Raw genomic sequence first — 19923 nt, 5'->3', positions numbered from 1 at the left:
ATAAAAGTCTTGGAGAGAAACTCAAGAATAGACTTGTATGTCTGGCTACGGAGCTGCTGGACTTTATCCTAGGGTTACTAGGAAGCTATTAAATGATTCAAAACAGGACAGAAACGTGAGCAGATTTACATTTCAGCAAGATCCCCCTGGTTGCTGGGGGGAAAAATATTCAACCACTGCAATAATCAGAGGGTTTGGTTTCAAGGGCCTGAACTGAGGCCACAGCAGAGGGCTGGCCAAAGGGCTTGCACTTGAGACACTCAGAGGAAGACTCCAGGGGCCTGTGCCACCTGTTTGAACATCCAAGCGAAGGAAATGGAAAGAGATTCAGGATCAACTTCCAGGTTCCTGGCAGGGGTAGCCAGGTTATGGAGATGCCATTAAAAGAAAAAAAAAAAAAAAATTACTCAGGGAAGACAGGGCCAGTACCAGAAATCACTCTCCAGGTCTTTCTGTGGAGCTGTGGCCTTCAAAATTCAAATTAGCACCTGAGATTTGAATTCTCATTCTCATCCATATGATGAAGATGAAATTCAGGAACTTCTGAATGGGTCAAATCAAAATAATTTCTCACAAAACTATAAAAAGCACAGGATTCAAAGGTATCCTAAGAAGCTGGGAATGGTGGTACACTCCTGTAATCCTAAGGGCTTGGAGGCTGAGGCAGGAATAAGTTTGAGGCCAGCCTCAGCAACTCAGCAAGACCCTTGTCTCAATATTACAAAATAAAAATAACTGGGGCTGGGGATGTAGCTCAGTGGTGCAGTATTTGCCTAGCATGTGTGAGAGGCACTGGGTTTGATTCTTAGCACCACATATGAATAAATAAAATAAAGGTCAATCAACAACTGAAAATTAAAAAAAAGACTGGGGATGTAATTCAGTGGTAGAGTTCCCCCGGGTTCAGTCCCCAGTACCCCCTGCCCCCCTCACACACACTCAAAAGGTAACCTAAGAGTTACTATTTATGCATGTGTGTGCATCAGGAAACTGTACAATCATGCATTTGTATTTGCAGGGACTATTTTGGGGCCTCATAGCCAGTCACCTTTGAGAGGCACAGAGTAGGTGGGGAAGGAAAGGTACTTTTAAAATTATGTACCATTTATAGGACAGGCTAAAAAAAGTATAAACAAAAAAGCAACAGCCAATTTCTTCCTCTCCTCAGACAGAAAGTCAGTTGTATTTAAAACAGCAAAGGTCAGCTAAGAACAGCCTAATTGCATGACACTGGAGCTACAGTCTGTCCCACCCATAAAAGTGAAGCCCCCCCCCCCCCCCCCCCCCCCCCGCAACCACCAGATCCCAGGCTGGATGCTCTTAGCCAGACTTGCTCGGGGTGAGCAGGTTCTTGGCTGAGACAGAAGGGGAAAAGGCCTCCCTTGGTTTCCGTTCCCAGGCTGGGATGCACTGTTTCTTTTCCAACTGGCTTTTCTTCCTCTGGTTCCAGCTGAATCCATGCCAACAAGAGCCCCCTTCTGCCTGAACAAGCACAAGAGTAGCAACTGAGAGGACAATAAAGGGCTAGGGACTGGGACATTTGTAGGGAGGTGGGGGGAAAGGGGAACATCAGTAGAAAAGTATTTCTAAGTTGTGCATACTGCTCTTGTTAGAAGAGCAAAGCAACAGGGAAACTAAACCAGCTAGTTCTCCTTTAGCAATCAAAGAGAAATGCTGAGGGGGCGGGAAGGGGTGGGGGTTGGAGAGACAAATCATTCTCCTGTGGTAGCGAGGGATGAAAGGAGAAGCAGGTTCTCTCTGGGAAAAAGGTAGCCTTCCCTTGGTCCACAAAAAATGGGGCACACAGTCCTGGTATCCTACTGAGTATCTCCTTTTTAAACTTCATGCAATTTAACTAGAATGTACACTCCTGGAGGACAGGCACAGAGCCATATTCACCTCTGAGTCCTTGGTACAAAGGAGGTACTCAGTGTTGACTGGTTCAACACTCGTACTGTCAGGGAAACTAAGGCTCAGGAAGTAGATGCTCAGCAAGGTCTCCTACCTTTCCCATCAGCCCTGCTGGGGTTACGCACCAACAGGAGCTAGGGAAGAGGAGAAACAGGACCAGGCAACTGTTTTCCTAAGGACCAACCTAAAGACCAAGCCTTTGCAAACAGACTGGCCTCCCAGGCCATAAAGTGGTGGGGCAAGCCTGGGATCCAAGATAAGACAAAGAACCTGGTTCTCTGGATTATAGTGACTGGCTAGCCATGAGCACATGATCCCTGGAACCAATGAGAAGCCCGCTCTGGGATTTTTCTAATAGAGCAAGGAGAGAACTGAGATAGATGGAGGGACTTTCCCTCCAGGAACCAAAACTATAAACCTTAGTGGCCTGCAGCCATGGACTTGGACTCACAAGGAAGTCAGTACCTAATAAAGTCAACAGGCAGAAAGAGAGCAGTTCTACCCTGCCCTTTCCCCACAGTCATGAGAGTCAATAATTCCCTTTCTGCAAGGTAAAATGGTATGAGCAAGCATGCTGTCACCTGTAACTAAAAAGTACAGTTAGCAACGGTGGAGTCTGAATTCAAACTCAGTTCGCTGACTCCAGAGCCATTTTTACAGTCGAGGGCCCAAGCTCCTAGAGGTCAAATAGCTAATCTTAATGGCAAGAGCCAAATATAAGCACTATTTTACTTAAGAGCAAAACAGATTGGTACAACAAGAAGTGGCACAGAACTGCACATTTATAAATGGTTAAAATGGTTAATTTTATGTTGTGTATATTCTACCACAATTAAAAACAACAAAAACTGGGGATGGGAGTGTAGCTCAGTGGTACAGTATATGCCACTGCATGAAGTGATATAAATGCATGAAGCCCTTGGTTCAATTCCCAGAACCAAAATAAAACCCCAAACACTCTGTACTCGTCTCCTTGCCATAACCCTTGCCTAAACTGATTAGTGCCTTCATGCTCCATCCGACATAAGACCTGATTCTGGCTCCAGCTCTGCTGCCAGCCAGCTCTGATCAAAAGTCTTATTTTCCTCATCTGTAAATGGTGTAGGTAAATGGACCTAAATGATTTCTAGGCCTGTATTTCTGATGAGACACAGTAACTCATTAGAACCCCAACAAGAGTCAGTCAGGCTGAGCCATCGCCCATCTTTCTTTCCTATCTGCTCTCTACACATGTACCAAGATGTGGCTCTGTAATGTTCAGATGTCCTAGGGTGCTGTCTCTTCACACAGCCCCTACCTTAGGAACTGGTCTTAATTACCCCAGCTGCCTTTCTTTAAAGAAGACAATCCCTGTGCATCTATGCTGGACATGGCCTTCTTGCCTCCTACCAACCACAGAGTCATATGCCTTTATTAGCAATTAAAAATCAAACAAAAACTTGATTCTCATGCAAAGGCTCAGAAAAGCCCTTCCTGGGTATGTTTTCACTTAAGAAATAGAAAAGTCTACGTTTTAAAGTATACCACCGTGCTCGCTTCGGCAGCACATATACTAATATTAAAGTATACCACCAAACAGGGTAGAGAAAATCAGGCCAAAATTATCTCACAAGACAAAAAAGAAGTCAGCTGGGCTGGGGTTGTGGCTCAGTGGTGGAGCTCTCTCTCCTGGCATGTGTGAGGCACTGGGTTCAATCCTCAGCACCACATAAATAAATCAATAAAGGTATTGTGTTCATCTACAACTAAAAAAAAAAAAAAGGAGAGAGAGAAGTCAGTTCCTCAGAGCCTGAGGGCTAAAGAAAGGAAGGAAAGCTTGTTTTTGCTTCTGCTTTCAGCCATGCTGTCCCAGTTGCCACATGCTTCCCAGAGGAGAAGGCAAGGCTGAGCAAACTCCACGACTGCAGATCTTCAGCCGGGCTTGTACCACTCCAAGTATCAACTTGGCTGGAGAATGCAAAGAACTGGCTAGAAGTGGCTATAGTTCATGTGGGTTCACAAACACTGCAGAGACTGGGAAACTTAACACGCACGTTACATAAACATGCACACCCTTTCCTCTCCCAGAGAGGCAGCCTCTCCCCCAAGTTTCTTCTCTAGCCCTTCTCACTTTTTCCCTTGGATTCTGGTCATAATCCCTTGTGGGCTATAAACCCAAAACAGAAGCCAATCATTCCTCATTTCTGTGCTCCCAGCAATACCTAGCACAGCATCCTGTACTATAAGGTGTTTGGGAAACACATGGAATGAATAGAAGGATAAATGGCCTCTGAGATTCTTAAAGAAGCTGGGGGCTCATGCCTGTAATCCCAGCAGCTCAGGAGGCTGGCAGAGGATTGCGAGTTCGAAGTTAGCCTCAGCAAAACCAAGGCACTAAGCAACTCAGCAAGACCCTGTCTCTAAATAAAATACAAAATAGGGCTGGGGATGTGGCTTCATAGTTGAGTGCCCCTGAATTCAATCCCCAGTACCAAAAAAAAAACGAAGAAGAAGTTGGGGTAAACAAATTCTGCTTTCTTTTCAAGTCCTCATCTGTTAAAAAAAAATCATCAAGACTGCTGGGGTGCTACAAATGTGCTCTACACTGCCTGAATATACACACATATGTATACATTTGTAAAAACTTACTGAGCTACACAATTAAGACTTGTCTGCCTTATTATAAATATGTTGCACCTCAATTTTTTTAAAAAGACACCAAAAATTGCTATTTATGTATACCAACATTTTCTTAGGTCTATCTACAGATTTCCTAATCCTCACCAGTCTTGTAAAATGGGCTCAAAGAAATTATTCTGAACTGTTAGATGGGAGGAAGCTGGGACACAGGGAGAGACAGTTACTTATCAGCCTGCTCACACAGAGTTAGAAATGTAGCAGCAACAAGACCCTGGGATTTGTGATTCTCCACCCAGGCTGTGCCAGCCCACCAAACCACTGACAACCAGTTACAACTCCAAAGAAAACAACCCCCTGAAATAGCAACTGTTTGCTCTGCCTCTCCTGTCAGCTGGCTTTCTACATGACAACTTTATTTTCAAAACCTGGCAGGTTGGGAACTGGCCGCCACAGAGGCTGTTTGAGGAACAGTGAGGCTGCAGAACTCACTGGATGAGGAGACCGGAACCACAGGTTCCCAGTACCAGCTCTGCTTCCAGTGAGTTGTCTCTATTAACAGGTCACCTACCCTCTGGGTGTAGAATTTCTCTAGGTATGGGTAAGATGAGCTCTGAAGTTGTGTGATTTTCCAAAGCTGCTTAAGAGACAGGAATACACTGTGCACGTTAATAAAAGGGCAAGAGCTGATTTAATGGGCACTAGTAGGGACTTGAGGTTTTAAAGGTCCTAATTTAGAACCAGGTGGGTGATGTTTTCCATATTCCTAAGAGGCTTAGCTGCTCCTGCTGGGGCCAGGACTTACACTAAGCACAAGAACACAGGCCTCTTTCCAACACTCCCCACATCACCACTGGAGATGGTGATCACCAGTCACCATCCTAAATTAGAGTAGATTTAACCACAACCACTCAAGTCCCGCCAGCCCTTAGCAGCTGCTTTGGTTCTCCACTATTCTTACATAAGAGACAAATCCCTTAATACCCTGTGGTCCCACAGGTGGGTCACAAGGATGCACCCCTAGTGTGCTTAATTGGTCACTGCTGGGTTTCTGTCCAGTAGGGCTTGAGCCTGCTCATCCCCAAAGAAATCTCTGATTTGTCAAAAGGCTGGCAATAAAGTCAGGGAGGCAGGTCATTGATTGAAAAGAAGCTCAAGCACCAGGAAAGTCTCCCTCTGGCATTGATGCTCCTTGCCTAGATGGAGGCTCAGGGGAGCAGCCAAAAGCCATTATTCAGCACTGGCCTCTGAACCAGGAAATCAAAATGGAAAAATGTCCAGCACCTCTACAAAACAGCCTGTGGCCGCCCTCGACTTTTACAATGAGCAGAGGCATACCCAAGCTGTTAACAGACAAATGAATGCTGAGCTACTCCATCATTTTATGCCGCAAAACTGCTTGAAGCAACACCTGGCTTTCTGGAGGGTCACTGGAACATTGCACCTGTTGACTCAGAGGATGGTAGCCAGGAAAGAACCTCAGCACTCATTTAACACAGGCTTCTCTTTTTATTGTTGAGAAAACAAAGTCCCAGAGGTGGGAAGGCACTTGCCCAAACAAACACAGTAACAGAGGAGAACTAGAACCCGGGTGCACAGAGTCTTGAAGTCCCCTGGCTCTGTTTGACTGTCATGGGTGATGAAGAGAGCACCCAGGGGGTGTGCTTCTCAAGATTTTTGTAAATGAATTAAGAGTCTTAGCTGAATCTAAGATGTATTGCCTCAGAAACAGGTCACTGTCAGCCAAGAGAGGCTCCCACAGACCCTTCGGCCTGCAATGGTCCTACCCCTCCCTTCCTCTGTCCCAAATCCCATTCGTCTGTCAAGACCCCATGAGAACTCTCCCTTCCATGCTGGAATTCATTTCTCCCTCCTTCCTTCTCCTGCCATACTTTAAATACCAATGACAATGTGCCTCATTGTACAGATGGCTGTCTTCCCCAGAGCTCACCAGACTGGAGCTCCTGGAGAGTGCTATACTGTCCTACACAAGAAGTTTCACAGTGAATACTCAAAATGTTTATCTAATTGGGTGGAACTTACTCTAACAACATTTTTCCTTTTACTGTCATTGTCTGAAAGATGCCCAGGAGGAGCCTGGAATGGTTTCCTCTGTCTTAAGGGGACATTTGTGTGGCCTGGCCTCTCTGCTTCTCACCTCTGAAATAATAATAGTTCTTGTCTGAGAAGCTGAGTGCTTTGAGATGAGAATCTCTAGAAACACAGATTCTCAAGTTCAAGGCCATTATTTTAAACTCCCTTTAGACCCTTGCACCATTTACCAACTAATGCTAGAAACTTAAAGCTTGTTTCTAGCCAAATGCCTCTTCTTTGATCACAAATGCCCCAGTGTATAGCTGTTGAGAGGGCTGCCCTGAGGACTCTGGGTAGCCTGTTGACTTTTTATTTCCAGAGTGTGGAGATTTCCATCTCAAGTGTAGAGACAGTTCATGGTTTCAGGAAAAGGCCAGAGTTTCAGACCTGCTATTCTCTTGAATCTCCTGGTAAAATGCTTCTAATAGTCAGTTCTCAGCCTACAGGTTGTGAACCCGCTGGGTTCCCAGTTAGCAATCCAGCACCCTGTCAATCTGCCTATAAGCATACCACACTCTAATGACAGACAGCCCTAGGCTAGAGACACAGAAAAGTGCATGCTTAATGAAAACTGGTTGAAGGAAATTATGCTGTATTTTCTCATTAATGGATACTAAAAGTACAACTATTATCACATGACCATTCCTGATATGTTTTGGAATTAGAAAAGGATTGTCCAACCTGAAAATACTGAGGATCTTTGGGATTGATTAAAAAAACCCTGGGTGGGAAGAATTCAGGTTTGGGTCCCAGATAAGCAAGACTCCCAGAAAGCAAAGCCAGGTTGCCCTGAGCTAAGACTCTAGTCTTCAGCTTCCTCAGAACAACAAAAGTGTATGATTAAAAGTATTCTATCAGGTCCTCTAAGCCTGCTCTTTATGACCCTTTCATCCTTAGATCTGACTCTGGCATTCTAGAGTGACATATGCCTCGGCTGACAAGCCCTAGAGCAGTGGCACTCAACTGAGGAGCTTCTGTCCTCCCAGGGGACATTTAGGAATATTGGGAGACATTTTAGTTGCCATAACTGGAGAAGGATGCTATGGACATCTAGTGGTTAGAGTCTAAAGATGCTGCTAAACACCCTACAATACACAGGACAAGCCTCCCACAACAAAGAATTCTCTAATCCAATGTCAATAGTGCCAAGGCTGAGAAACACCATTCCAGAGACTACAAAGAAAATTAGCCTGTCATGGGAAAAGGTAGAAGCCAGGTGAGGAAATGCACAATGCTGATGTCATAGCAGACTGTGAGTAGATTAATACAAGTGAATAAAGGTTATCAAATCATTCCAGACATGTATAAACAGTCTCTCTTTCTGCCTTTCTGGCCCTAGTACCACTGTATGCAGTATGATCCAGCCACACTAAGGACTCCATTCCCAACCTGTCCTCCTTAACCTGACCCTACCTACTACAAGGCTGACACACAGCCTTGCTGAAGCTGGCAGGGGAAGCTGAGAATGAGAATAGGAAGGAGCCAGGTGGCAGCGTGACATGGCAGGAAAGCGCTAAATATAGATCCTAAAGAGGGTTCTAGCCTTGACTCTGCCTTTGGAGAAACGACTTAATCACTCTGAGCCTTAGTTTCCTTTTCTACAAAATGGGGCTAAATATCACATCCATCCTCCCCTGCTTGCTTTAAGGCTTTGCCGAGTTTCAAAACCAGATTACGACAAATAAAAAATTAAAAAAAAAAAAAACAGTTTATGATGTAAAATTGATTTGGAAGCCATAAAATCCTGTATAAACATGAAGTACTCCTCTACAGGTGCTCACACTAGGGAGGAAATATTATAAAATTTATCTCCTAATAAAAGCATTCTGTCCACTGACAATTTATGAGCACTCAAGGATGTGGAGTTCTAGCCCTATGTGAACACCAAAGACACCAGAATTCAACGGGATGCAGTCCAATTCAGGATCCCCAAGTCTGACTTGGGACAGTCCAGTGATTCATGTAATCTGAACGCTTTCTCATCTTTGAAATGGGATAATACCACTGAACACATGAGGTTACTCTAATGATCAAAAGTGATCAAGTTTACAAAGTATATGACATTTCCAAAAGATGGAAGATGTTATTATTTTTTATGATTTTTCCCCCTCCAGAAAAAATTTTAAAGTTTGAAATACAGGACTGGTGATGTGACTCAGTGGTATGATGCTTGCCTAGCACACATGAGGTCGTGGTTCTATCATTTGCGGAAGGAAGGAAGGGAGGAAGGGAGAGAGGGAGGAAGGAAGGAAGGAAGGAAGGAAGATCGGTCAATCAATCGATCATTCTTGGGAGGGGGGATGATGAAAATTACTTAAGTATTTCTATACTGTTATCTGTTTTTCCTGTTATCTGTTCTTTACAACTCTAAAATCTAACCATTAGAAGGACTATGTGTAAGCCAGGTATGATGGCACATACCCATAATTCCAGCTACTTGGGAGGCTGAGGCAGGAGGATTTTGAATTCAAATCCAGCCTGGGAAACTCAGAGAGACCCTGTCTCAAAATAAAAAAGGGTTGGGGGGGTATATCTAAGTGGTAGAATCCTTGCCTAAAAATGTACAAATCCCTGGGTTCAATTCCAGATTTGGGTTTTGTTTTTTTTTTTTTTGGGGGGGGGGGCGTGGGGAGCGAAGGACTGTGTGAAAGCTATGAGTCCTGCTGCCCTGTCAACTAGGAGTCCTGAGCTGTATGGAAAGCAGGCTGACACCAGTTCCCTCCTTGCATTTGACCACAGAAGGCTACCTATGCATTTACAACTCAAATTACACTCAAATCTTCTAACTCCAGACTTGCCAAGAAATCAGTGACAATGAACTACCTGTGTGTAAGACTCTAAGGGGAGAAATGCTCTGGAGAGGTGAAAGCCACTAACCCACTAGAGAAGAATTAGCTTTTTCTTTTTTTTTTTTATTTTTGTGGTGGTGCTGGGGATTGAACCCAGGGCGTTGTGCATGCGAGGCAGGCACTCTACCAACTGAGCTATATCCCCAGCCATGGAGGGAGAATTAAAAACTAGTAATCATTTGGGTTTTAAATGTCAGCTTTGCCAGTCAATGACTTCAAATTTTAAGAACACTGGGACACCATCATAATCAACTTCTTCACCCCAATGGGGAAGTCACAAAGTAAACACTTCATTCCGGGTGCCTAGTCTGGGCAGCAACTCCTCTCAAAGCCTCTGCAGGGAACAGCAGCCAAGTTACACATATGGACAAGACTTGCTTTTACTTTTATAATTACCAGATCTTATAGGAGTACAACAAGGAATTTACAGTCCTGCTTATGCAGACTGTAACAGAGAAAACATTCCTTAGATTTCTTAGATCCTACTTCTTTTTGTAGAAAGCAAGACAAATTAATTATCAAATTATACTATGTCTTAAATTTAGTATTCCAAGGCTAATTATTTTATGACTAACCTAAATTAAACATTGATCCATTCTTATGGCCCCCCCACTCTAGGGGTTTCTGATTCAGATAAAGTGCTTTTAAAAATTGCTACATATATTTCCTTGTTACTGTTTTTTTTCTTTCTCAAAACACTTTTCCTATCAATTCAAAGATATACGCACTTGCATATATCTTTCTGAATTATATCCTTTCTGAATTAACATTTCACTACTCTCCAAAAAAACTATTCAATAAAACAGATTGGAGGCCCCTCCAATGTAGCTGAAACTGCTTCAGCTCCCTCTACTGCATGTCAAGTACTCTGGATTCTGAACATGCCTCCAGAACAGATCACACTGTACCCCCAATTATCTATTTACCTGCCTGTTAGACTACAAGCTCCTCAGAAACAATGACTTGACTTGTCTGCACTTACCTAGAAACTAGGACAGTATCTGGCACATAGCTCCACTTAAAATATGCTTATCTTATCAAATGGATTCAGGAATGAAGCAAAAGTTTCCAGCTACTTTAAAAAAAAAAAACAAAACATGAAATTAAATGCAAATGTCCATCTATGCAGCATTAAGACTAAAAATATTAAATTTCAACACTGGAATCCCCAAACAGTATTTCAACACTGGAATCAGCTTCAAAATACCCTAAACTTTAATCAGTATACAAACCACCTAGGGAATCTCATGAAACGGCAGGTTCTGCTTCAGTAAGTCAAGATGTGGCCTTGGAGTATGCATTTGTGGCAAATTCCCAGAAATTTCCACAGACCACAATTTGTACCAAAGCCATAATACTGTGATCTGATTTTTGCAGTTTTAGAAGCTACTGCTCATCAGGCATGGTGGTGCATACCTGTAATCCCAGCAACTTGGCAGGAGGATCATAAGTTCAAGGATAGCTTCAGTAACTTAGTGACATCCTGCCTCAAAATAAAAGATAAAAAGGACTGGGATATAGCTCAGTGATGAAGTGACAACAGTGACAATTACTGCTTAGGGATACGAGGAAACTTGCCTAGAATTACAAAACTACCAAGTGGCAGAGATAGAATGTGAACTCACAGGTCTTCTGACCCCCAAACCAGCACCTTTCACTATGCCGTGTCACTAAACTTTTGAGCTAAATAGCCACAACCAAAGGGATGTATAGCTTCCCCGACTCTCTCAAATAAATTCTCTAGGCAGCTTTGCCCTTTAAGAAAGAGAGGTTGAATTATGGGAGAATAAAGCCTGTCAGTTCTTCATGTTAACTTCGTGTTTATTTCTTTTTTTTTCTTTTAATAAGAATTTTTTATTTTATGTTATTATTATTTATTTATTTGTGTGTGTGTGTGTGTGTGTGTGTGTGTGTGTGTGTGTTTTGCTAGGGATTGAACCCAGTGCCTTGTGCATGTGATGCAAGCACTCTACCAACTGAGCTATATCCCCAGTCCCTGTTTATTGGTTTTCTTATTCTTTTTTTTTTTTTAAGGTATTGGGTTTTGCACCCAGGGCATTCTTACTACTGAGTTACATCACCAGCCCTTATTTTTTCTTTTGAAACAGGGTATCACTAAATTGCCTAGGATGGTCTCAATTTTGCAATCCTCCTGTCTCAACCCTCCTAGGCGCTGGGACTAAAAGTGTGCACCACCGCGCCCAGAGCTCACGTACACCTCAATCTTTCAATTCTTCAGCTAAGACTTTTTTTTTCTTTTCTTTTTTCTTTTTTTTTTTTTTTTTTTTTTGGTACTAGGCTTTGACTCAGAGGCACTTAATCACTGAGCCATATCCCCAGCCTCCTTTTATTTTTTATTTTAGGACAGGGCCTCATTAAGTTGCTGAGGCTCGCCTTGAACTTGCAATCCTGCCTCAACCTCCCAAGCTGCTGGGATTATAGGCATGTGCCACCATGCTGGGTTCTTGACTCTTTAAAAAGGGGTTGGAGCTGTAGCTAGCTCAGTGGCAGAGCACTTGCCTACCACTTGCGATGCACTGGGTTTGATCCTTAGCACCACATAAAAATTAACAAATAATAAAGGCATGCTGTCCATCTAAAACTACAAAAAAAAAAAAAGAAGAAGAGGGCTGAATAAGGGGCTGAGGGTGTAGCTCAATGGTAGAGTACGTATTCAGCATGTGAGGCCCTAGGTCTAATCCCCAGCACACACACACAAACAAAATGGAATGGCTGTACAGAATCTAAACAATTCTTTCTTTCTTTTTTTTTAATATTTATTTTTTAGGTGTAGATGGACACAACACAATGCCTTTATTTTTATGTGGTGCTGAGGATCGAACCCGGGCCCCGCCTGTGCTAGGCGAGCGCTCTACCGCTGAGCCACAACCCCAGCCCCTAAACATTTCTTTATTATCAAAAGGCCACAGGAAAGTAGGATTGCTTTTTGGTTGTGGTGGGGGATCTGTCTCAGTAATATGGAAATTATCAGGGCCAAAAAGCTACAGAATTAAATTAACTCCTAAACAAATGACTTGACCCTGTATGTTCTGGTCTGTGCTACTTACACCCTGGCTGGAATATTCTGAGTATTCAGCTCTGCCCACTGCACACTACGAGAGCATACTACAAGAGCAACATGTGAACAGGAGTGTATCTAGAGGACGATCACAACGAAGGAACAGAAACACCATGTAATGAATAATCAAGGGAATTGAGGTCTATCCCAGAGAAGTGCAGGCTTAAGAAATAAGCACCATCTTTCTCCATCTGTCACCTCGAAGGGGGTTCAGATCCAATCTCTGTGGCCCCAGGATGAAGAATTAACAGCCTGTTTTCCAGTTTACAGTTGTCTAATATCTGAGCTGGGATTTGCCCCCAGACATTTCATCTCCAACATGACTCCACCAGCCCAGGTTGCTCCCCTACAAAGCTACCACCCCAATCTGTATCCAAGGTACTATGGAAATCAGGCCTCAGTTTCAAATAAAAAGGTGATTTCACAGTCAGAGCTGTCCAAAGACAGAGTAGGCTGTGATGTGCAAGGACAGAGCACCTAATACAGATGCTGTTAGCAGAGGGGTTCAATTGGAGGTTGATCACTAGGCAGGATACTTACAAAGGGAATCTGGGCTTGGATGGGTGCTGGGTAAGATCAACTCCGCCAATCCCAGAAGAATTATCTCTTCCCGCTGTGTTTTCTTCTAATGCTTCATTTGTATCTTACTATAGTTTGTCTTTCATCATGGTTACTTGTACCAGTGTGGATTTTCCTTGCTGAACTATTGAGTCCTGGTGAGAAGGCAGGGTCTTATCCCCCTTTAAACCCTTACTCTGCCTAAGACTATATGGAGGAAGCCAAGGAAACACCTCTCTCCTATGTGCCAGCCCCTCTGCTAAACACTTTATATACACACACCACTTATTCCAGACCCTCACAAGAAGCCTATGAAGAAAGTAGTAGTATTTGCTTTTAACACATGGGAAAACGAAACTTAGAAGAGGGTAGTAACTGCTGGTAAGTAGTAAAGTTGTATGTGAACTGGGAATCTTTTGCCTACACCACCACACTGCCTTCCTTCCAGAAGGCAGCTGACTTGAGCTCAACACCTTAAGAGCAGGTAAGTACCATAACAGCCAGATCTGTTGTTTCCTGTTGGTGTGCTTAAATTTTCCTTGCAAATATACTCATCTTTCCTCAAAATGACCAATCTAAAGTTGTTTGGGAAAATCCTCTCTCAAGACTGGCACAGCACAAAACAATTCTGAGCAAGAGGACTATGTTTTCAGATCTTTGTTCCTCCCAGTGGGCCCTGACTCCATGTCAGGACTCTGACCACTGGAAATAAGTGAGATCCTGGCTTTCTGCCTCAGAGACTGGTGGCCTGTCTACATCACAGGCTGTTCTCTGGGACCTCACTCCCCACACTCAGTTACAACTCTGGACAACTCAAGATCTCCCCCAGCACAATGGGCCAGCTTAAAGGTCCTCATATTGGTTAAACTTCCAAGCGAAATCTATCTTGAATTTCAAATCACATTATAAACCTACTCCAGCAGGCACTTAAAAATATTTAATCTCCCTGCCAAATGAGGCAAGAAAAGATTTTGTCATTTGAATCAAAGGCGCCAGCATGTTTGTACAGCCAAAACATAGGGCCACTCTGACACTCCATCTGTCTTAAGAAGTAAAGCAAACCCAATCTGGCCAACTATTTCTTCTAATGAGAAATTTCAATATCACTAAGGGAAATTCCCACTGCTTAGTTCCCTGGGTGGGTTTCAGGTTTTCCACCTCTGGGTTTCTGGGATAGGAGCTCCTGTTGGCACATATACCATTAAGATGCTGTGGTTTTCAACCTGATATCTTGAAATGCCAGAGAATCAAAAGGCCATGTTCACTATAAATTTAACTTATTAAGATGTCTTCCCAAATGCTAATGTTTTAGAGTGACTTTATTAAATATAAGAATGCCACCCTTTTTGCAGCAATGAGCAAGAACTTAATGAGGATATATTTCCCACGAGCTCCTGGCCTCTTTGAATCCATCAACATTCTCAGCTGAACCTAAATTAACCTGCAAATGAACTGATTTGCATCCATAAATCCACAGAAATGTACCAATGTAGGGTGTTTGAGATACCCAGTCTCCATTTCCTAATCTCACACAATTCTCTTGTTGAAGTAAGGTCCTTTCTACAAATCATTTTCCAATTTATTAAAACAGGGGGGAAAAAGGGAGGTGGGTAAAATCTGAACCACCTAGGGTAGATTTTTTTCCTTAACTTGTTACCATGCCATAAAAAGAAACTGATCTGTAGCTGGGCACAACAGCACATACCTGTACTCCCTGCTACTCAGGAGACTAATGCAGCAGTATGGCAAGTTTGAGGTTAACTTCAGCAACTTAGTGAGACCCCATCTTAAAATGAAACTAAAGGATCAAAGATACAGGTCAAATATATAGCTCAGTGATTGCCTAGTACAGCAAAAAAAGAAAGAAAAGAATCTTATGTTTCATTATCTTTTTTAGGTAGAAAACCAACAGAACTGTTTATAAAGGTACCAAAAAAGACATAAGTTTGGGTGATTCTTGTTAGCTCACCCAGAACATGATCCTGTTTTTCATTCAGCTCTCAGTGAAAAAACTTCACCATTTGACAATTAAACCACAAAAGTCTGATCAATAATAACTTTATCAGAAACGCAAAGAAGGGCTGGGGATGTGGCTCAAGCGGTAGCACGCTCGCCTGCCATGCGTGCGGCCCGGGTTCGATCCTCAGCACCACATACAAAGATGTTATGTCTGCCAATAACTAAAAAATAAAATATTAAAAATTCAAAAAAAAAAAAAAAAAGAAACGCAAAGAAAATACACTCACTCGTTATCCACAACATGCCACACCCTTTCCTACATTATCTTAGCTAATCCTCACTAGAGCCATGTGAGAATATTAACTCATAAGTGATATTTAAGTTTCTTGGTTGGCAGGGACCGCATCCAGTTCATCTCTGTATCCCAGCACTGAGTATAGGGCCTAAAACACAGCCTACTGAGCACAATGGCACATGCCTGTAATCCAAGTGGCTTGGGAGGCTGAGGCAGGAGAATTGCAAGTTCAAAGGCAGCCTCAGCAACTGAGCAAGGCCCTTAGCAACTTCGTCAGACCTTGTCTCAAAATTAAAATAAAAAGGGCTTAGGGTGTAGCTCGGTGATAAAGCACCTCTGGGTACAATCCCTGGCACAATAGATAGATAGATAGATAGATAGATAGATAGATAGATAGATAGATGGATGGATGGATGGATGGCAGCCTGCCACATTCTTGGGAATGAATACATGGCTAAAGGAATGGAAAATAAATTTAGAACAAAACATGTACACCAAAGTTTGCTGTAGGCCTCTACCTGAAATAAATGCCTGGGATACACTGCAAAAGTTTGTTCAAAGAGCTGTTTGTCATCTTTCTAATGTGCACACCACCAAGATAGCTTCCACATTTGGCTACATATTCTGCAGGACAAGGCTTGGTCCCATCTCACTTTTCTCTCATTTCTTTCTCACTTAGCACCACACCTTGTATAGGTGGGGCATTTAATAAACTAAGCAATAACAAAGGCCATGATGATACCTCTGGAGATCATGGGAGTAAATAGAATGCAAGAAGCCCGCAGCCACCAAATACGTTAGCCTCTGAGTTGAGTTCCACCCCCTTAAGCCTCAATCTCCTCTCTGTACAATGGGAACACCAGAACATACCCACAACACTGAGCATTAACCAAATGCCAGGCACTGTGCTGGGAACACAGTGGGGAGTATGATCATAACTTCCTGCTGTGAGCCTCGAACGTAAGTGTTTCATAAACTTCTGTACTGTTATGACACTTCTCCCCCTGTTTCCCGGCTTGCTTAATGGCATCACCATCTACAACAGCCCAAACTGTAAACTTTGGAGTTGTTCTCCTCTCTCCTTCATCCGACCCACTCCCACAATTCCATTAAATCACCAAGTCTTCCTTGATTCTCCTTCAGAAGTCCCTGACGTGTTATTTCTCTATTTTCCATGCTTCTACTCTGGGCCCTCTGTTCCCACCTGAACAACTGCAGGTCTCCCAGTGATAATGATAATGGAGGGCGTTTATTGATCTCTCACCATATGGCAGGCACTATGCTAAGAGCTTTGCATACTTAACATATTTCAATCCTATAAGGCAAAGACTAGAACCGTGATTTATAGAGGAAGACTCAGAGGCTTGGAGTAACCTGCCCCTGACACACAGCTAGAAAGTAATGAAACTATAACTCAAATCCAGGCCTTCGAGATTCTATCCATCCCTTACTGTATTCCTGCCTCTCAGTCCCTTCCTGGTCAGTCTACACTCCTTTATTTATGCTAATGAATATAGGAGAGGAGGTAAACTGACACCCTCCAATAGGGCCCACCTCATTCTCCTTCCTCTGCAAAGCCCGTAACAGCCCTTCCACAGGAACTCACCTCTTCAGCCTCAGCCACATGTACACATTCATGCTTTAGCACTGACATAATTACTCTCCACCCTCCCCCTCCCCCACACTTCCAATCCTGACTTCCTGGAGGGCAGGCACAGTGTCTGCTCATCTCTGAAGCTCAAGGTCCCAGCACTGTAGCAGGTCAATAATTATGCTGAGTGATTGGTATGTAGGTGGTGGTGTTAACACCTCACAGAAGCATTCCAGGAAGCAGATAAGACCCTTCTTACAGAGGACAGTAACAAAAAGACAGGCTAACTCAAGCACAGACTAGAACCCAGCCCAGTGGTGCACACCTGAAATCCCAGCTACAGAAAAGTCTGAGGCAGGAGGATTCCAAAAAAAAAGACTACTTTGAACAGTAATTGCCAAGTGAGACTGATGTTCCAGCATGCCAGCAGCCTTTCTCCAAACCTCCTGAAAGCCAATTCAATCACCTGTACAACTGCAGAAACTACAGGACAACTGCTCTCTCAGATGGGAGAGGAGGTAAACTGAAACCTCCTCCACTACCCTGCAACAGGACAAGCTTTCCACAGTGCAGACAGGCAGAAACCATGATTCTAATTACCACTGGCAAATAACAGAATCCTAATCAAGGGAGAGTTCTCAGAGAAAAAAGCTAGTGACAGCAAAATACAGCCCTGCTCTCTATCTCCAAAGTTACAACTGGAGTCAAGGCCTCAGACATCTACAACTGCCAGATGACCCACCTCCTTACTCCAGCCCTCATCCCCTCCCACTTTCCAAAGAGCAGTTAGACAATGTTTTAAAACTCTTATCACTGATTAGGGCACACTCCAACATAAAACCCTCCAAAATTCTTCTATCCACTTAGAATCCAATCCTTGAACTTACAACTGAAAAGTTTGGATTCTAAGTTGAAGGTCCAATTGGACCTTCTCCTTATTTCACATTACTCTCCCTTCAATCACTACACTTCTTTTGCTTTCTTCCTCTTTTGGCCAACTTCCTGGCCTTTTCCCTTGCACTCCTCCCAGCCTAGAAGGCTCCTCCTTCCGTCTAAAGGCTCAGTTCAAACTTTACCTTTTCAAAAAGGCCTTCCCTGATCATTCTATCAAAAGTGACATCCCTCCTACCCATCACCTATTTTTCTTGTTCAGTTCTTAATTCCATCTCCAAAATGAATACTTTCTTCATTTATTGTTCTGTATCTGTCTCTCCCCCACTGGGGTGGAGGTCATGTTTTGTTCACCCCTATGAGTACACCATTAGGCACTCAGGAAGAATTTCCAGAATGTTTGTTGATTATTGATTTTTTTTCTTTTTTAAAATGGCAAAAACATCTATTTAGCTCCTACTATGTGCTGAGCACTGTGAATCCAAGATCTTCCTTTCAGAAGGGTAAATTAACTAGCTCAAGGTCACAGTACAGACTTTGCTAGCTGACTTCTGAGTTAAATACTTGTTTGACTCTTAAACCCCTCTCATTTCTGCCCTCTTTGAGGGGAAGCACTGCCACTACTATGATTCTTTCTCACATTACAGTAACAAAAAAAAAAACAAGCTTTACAGTTGTCAAAGCATTTTCACATTCAAACTCACTCAAGAAAAATAAAAAGTACTTGCTCAGAATGCAATAAAACAACAAGAAGTAAAGTAAGGGTGCCTCAAAGATCAACAACCGGGAGTGTGGACTGGGGAGGAGTCTGGCCAATGAGGCTTGGAGTCCATATTTCTAGTTCAGAAGGGATGGGGAAGCAGTGAGTCACAGGATTGCAATACGAGGAAACTGATAAAGCCAAGCTGAGGCAACCAAAAGTGAATCACAGAGCTGGAGGACACCTTAGGCCTCATGGAGGCCAAACCCTAGCTGATGGATGGGGAAACTGAGGTCTCAGGGGAAAACAACTTGTTCAAGTTCACTTAGAATGTAAACAGAGCTGAAACCAGGGGGGCCTCCTGTCCCCCAATCTTCTTTTTTCTCCATCGAGGAGAGTTTTCAAGGAGAACCCTGAGTCAGGGGTAGGGAAGGGGCTAAGGGCAGCTCAAAGACTCCACGTAGGGGTCGGGAGAGGGCAGGGGTGGGGCCAGGAAGCACTTAAATGTTAGGATGGGGGAGCAGACAGGAGCCAAGAAGGGTCAGGAGCAGTGGCCGGGAAGGTGGGTGAGAACAAACAGGAAAAGGAGGAACAGACAGGAACAGAAGGCAAGTGCTGCCAGATCAGAGTCTGAAGGGGCCTGGCAGGGTGAGGAGAGCTGGAGGGGAGAGGGGTGGCATGAGTCTGTTGTGGAAGAGCCCAGGGTCGGGAGATACTAAAGAGGTCAGAGGCGTCCCGACCCGGAAGGCCACAGAAGGGGGTCTGACGGGGAAGAGTTCCAGGGTCGTAGAAGACCCCTAGGCGAATCAGACGAAGGTAGAGTCCGGGCCCGGGGAGCCTGAGGGGAGCGAGTGGGGAGGTGGCGGGGCCCGGCTGCCTCACCGCGCTTGTTTTTGGTGCCGTGCTTCTTAGCGGCCGTCAGCTCCTGTTCGATCTTCTTCTCCAGGAACTCCTGTTTCTTGCTTAGCATCTCCTCCGTGTCCCGCAGCCGCTGGATGGCCTCTTGGGGGGTCGGGCCGCCCTTGCCGGCCTTACCCCCTCCAGCCCCGAACAGCTTCCCGAACACCGACATGGTTGCTGCTAGCCGAGGCGGCCTTCGCCGCCCGCTCCGGCTCGGCTCGGCTCCGGCGCCCGCTCCCGGCCCCGCCGCGCCCTGCAGCCGCAGGCCTCTCCTCCGCCTCCGCCCCGCAGCTGGGCCCGGCCGCGCCACCTCCCACAGGCCCCTACGCCCGGCCCGGCCGGCGTCAGGGCAACGCGCCGCCGACTACAACTCCCGGTGTGCAACGTGCTGGCGGCGCCTCGAATCTAATGGTGGGGGCCGCGCTGCATGCCGGGAGGCTATAGTCTTCCGGCTTGAGGCGCTCCACGGGGCACCTTTTT

General features: G+C 44.3%; 1 protein-coding gene across 1 annotated transcript in view; it reads right to left on the bottom strand.

Annotated features, from left to right (window-relative positions):
* Positions 1–19723, bottom strand: part of Chmp4b (charged multivesicular body protein 4B) — a 38405-nt gene extending 18682 nt beyond the window's left edge. The window contains exon 1 of the mRNA XM_027945189.2: positions 19426–19723. Within this exon, the coding sequence (XP_027800990.1) occupies positions 19426–19615 (190 nt within the window). The 5' untranslated portion in view covers positions 19616–19723. The remainder of the gene's footprint in view (positions 1–19425) is intronic.
* Between the last annotated feature and the right edge of the window lie 200 nt (positions 19724–19923).

Source organism: Marmota flaviventris, chromosome 2 (genome assembly GCF_047511675.1).
Source record: "Marmota flaviventris isolate mMarFla1 chromosome 2, mMarFla1.hap1, whole genome shotgun sequence".
Taxonomy (NCBI): Eukaryota; Metazoa; Chordata; class Mammalia; order Rodentia; family Sciuridae; genus Marmota; species Marmota flaviventris.
The sequence above is the reverse complement of the archived record's forward strand: the minus strand, read 5'-3'. Positions and strand labels throughout refer to the sequence as shown.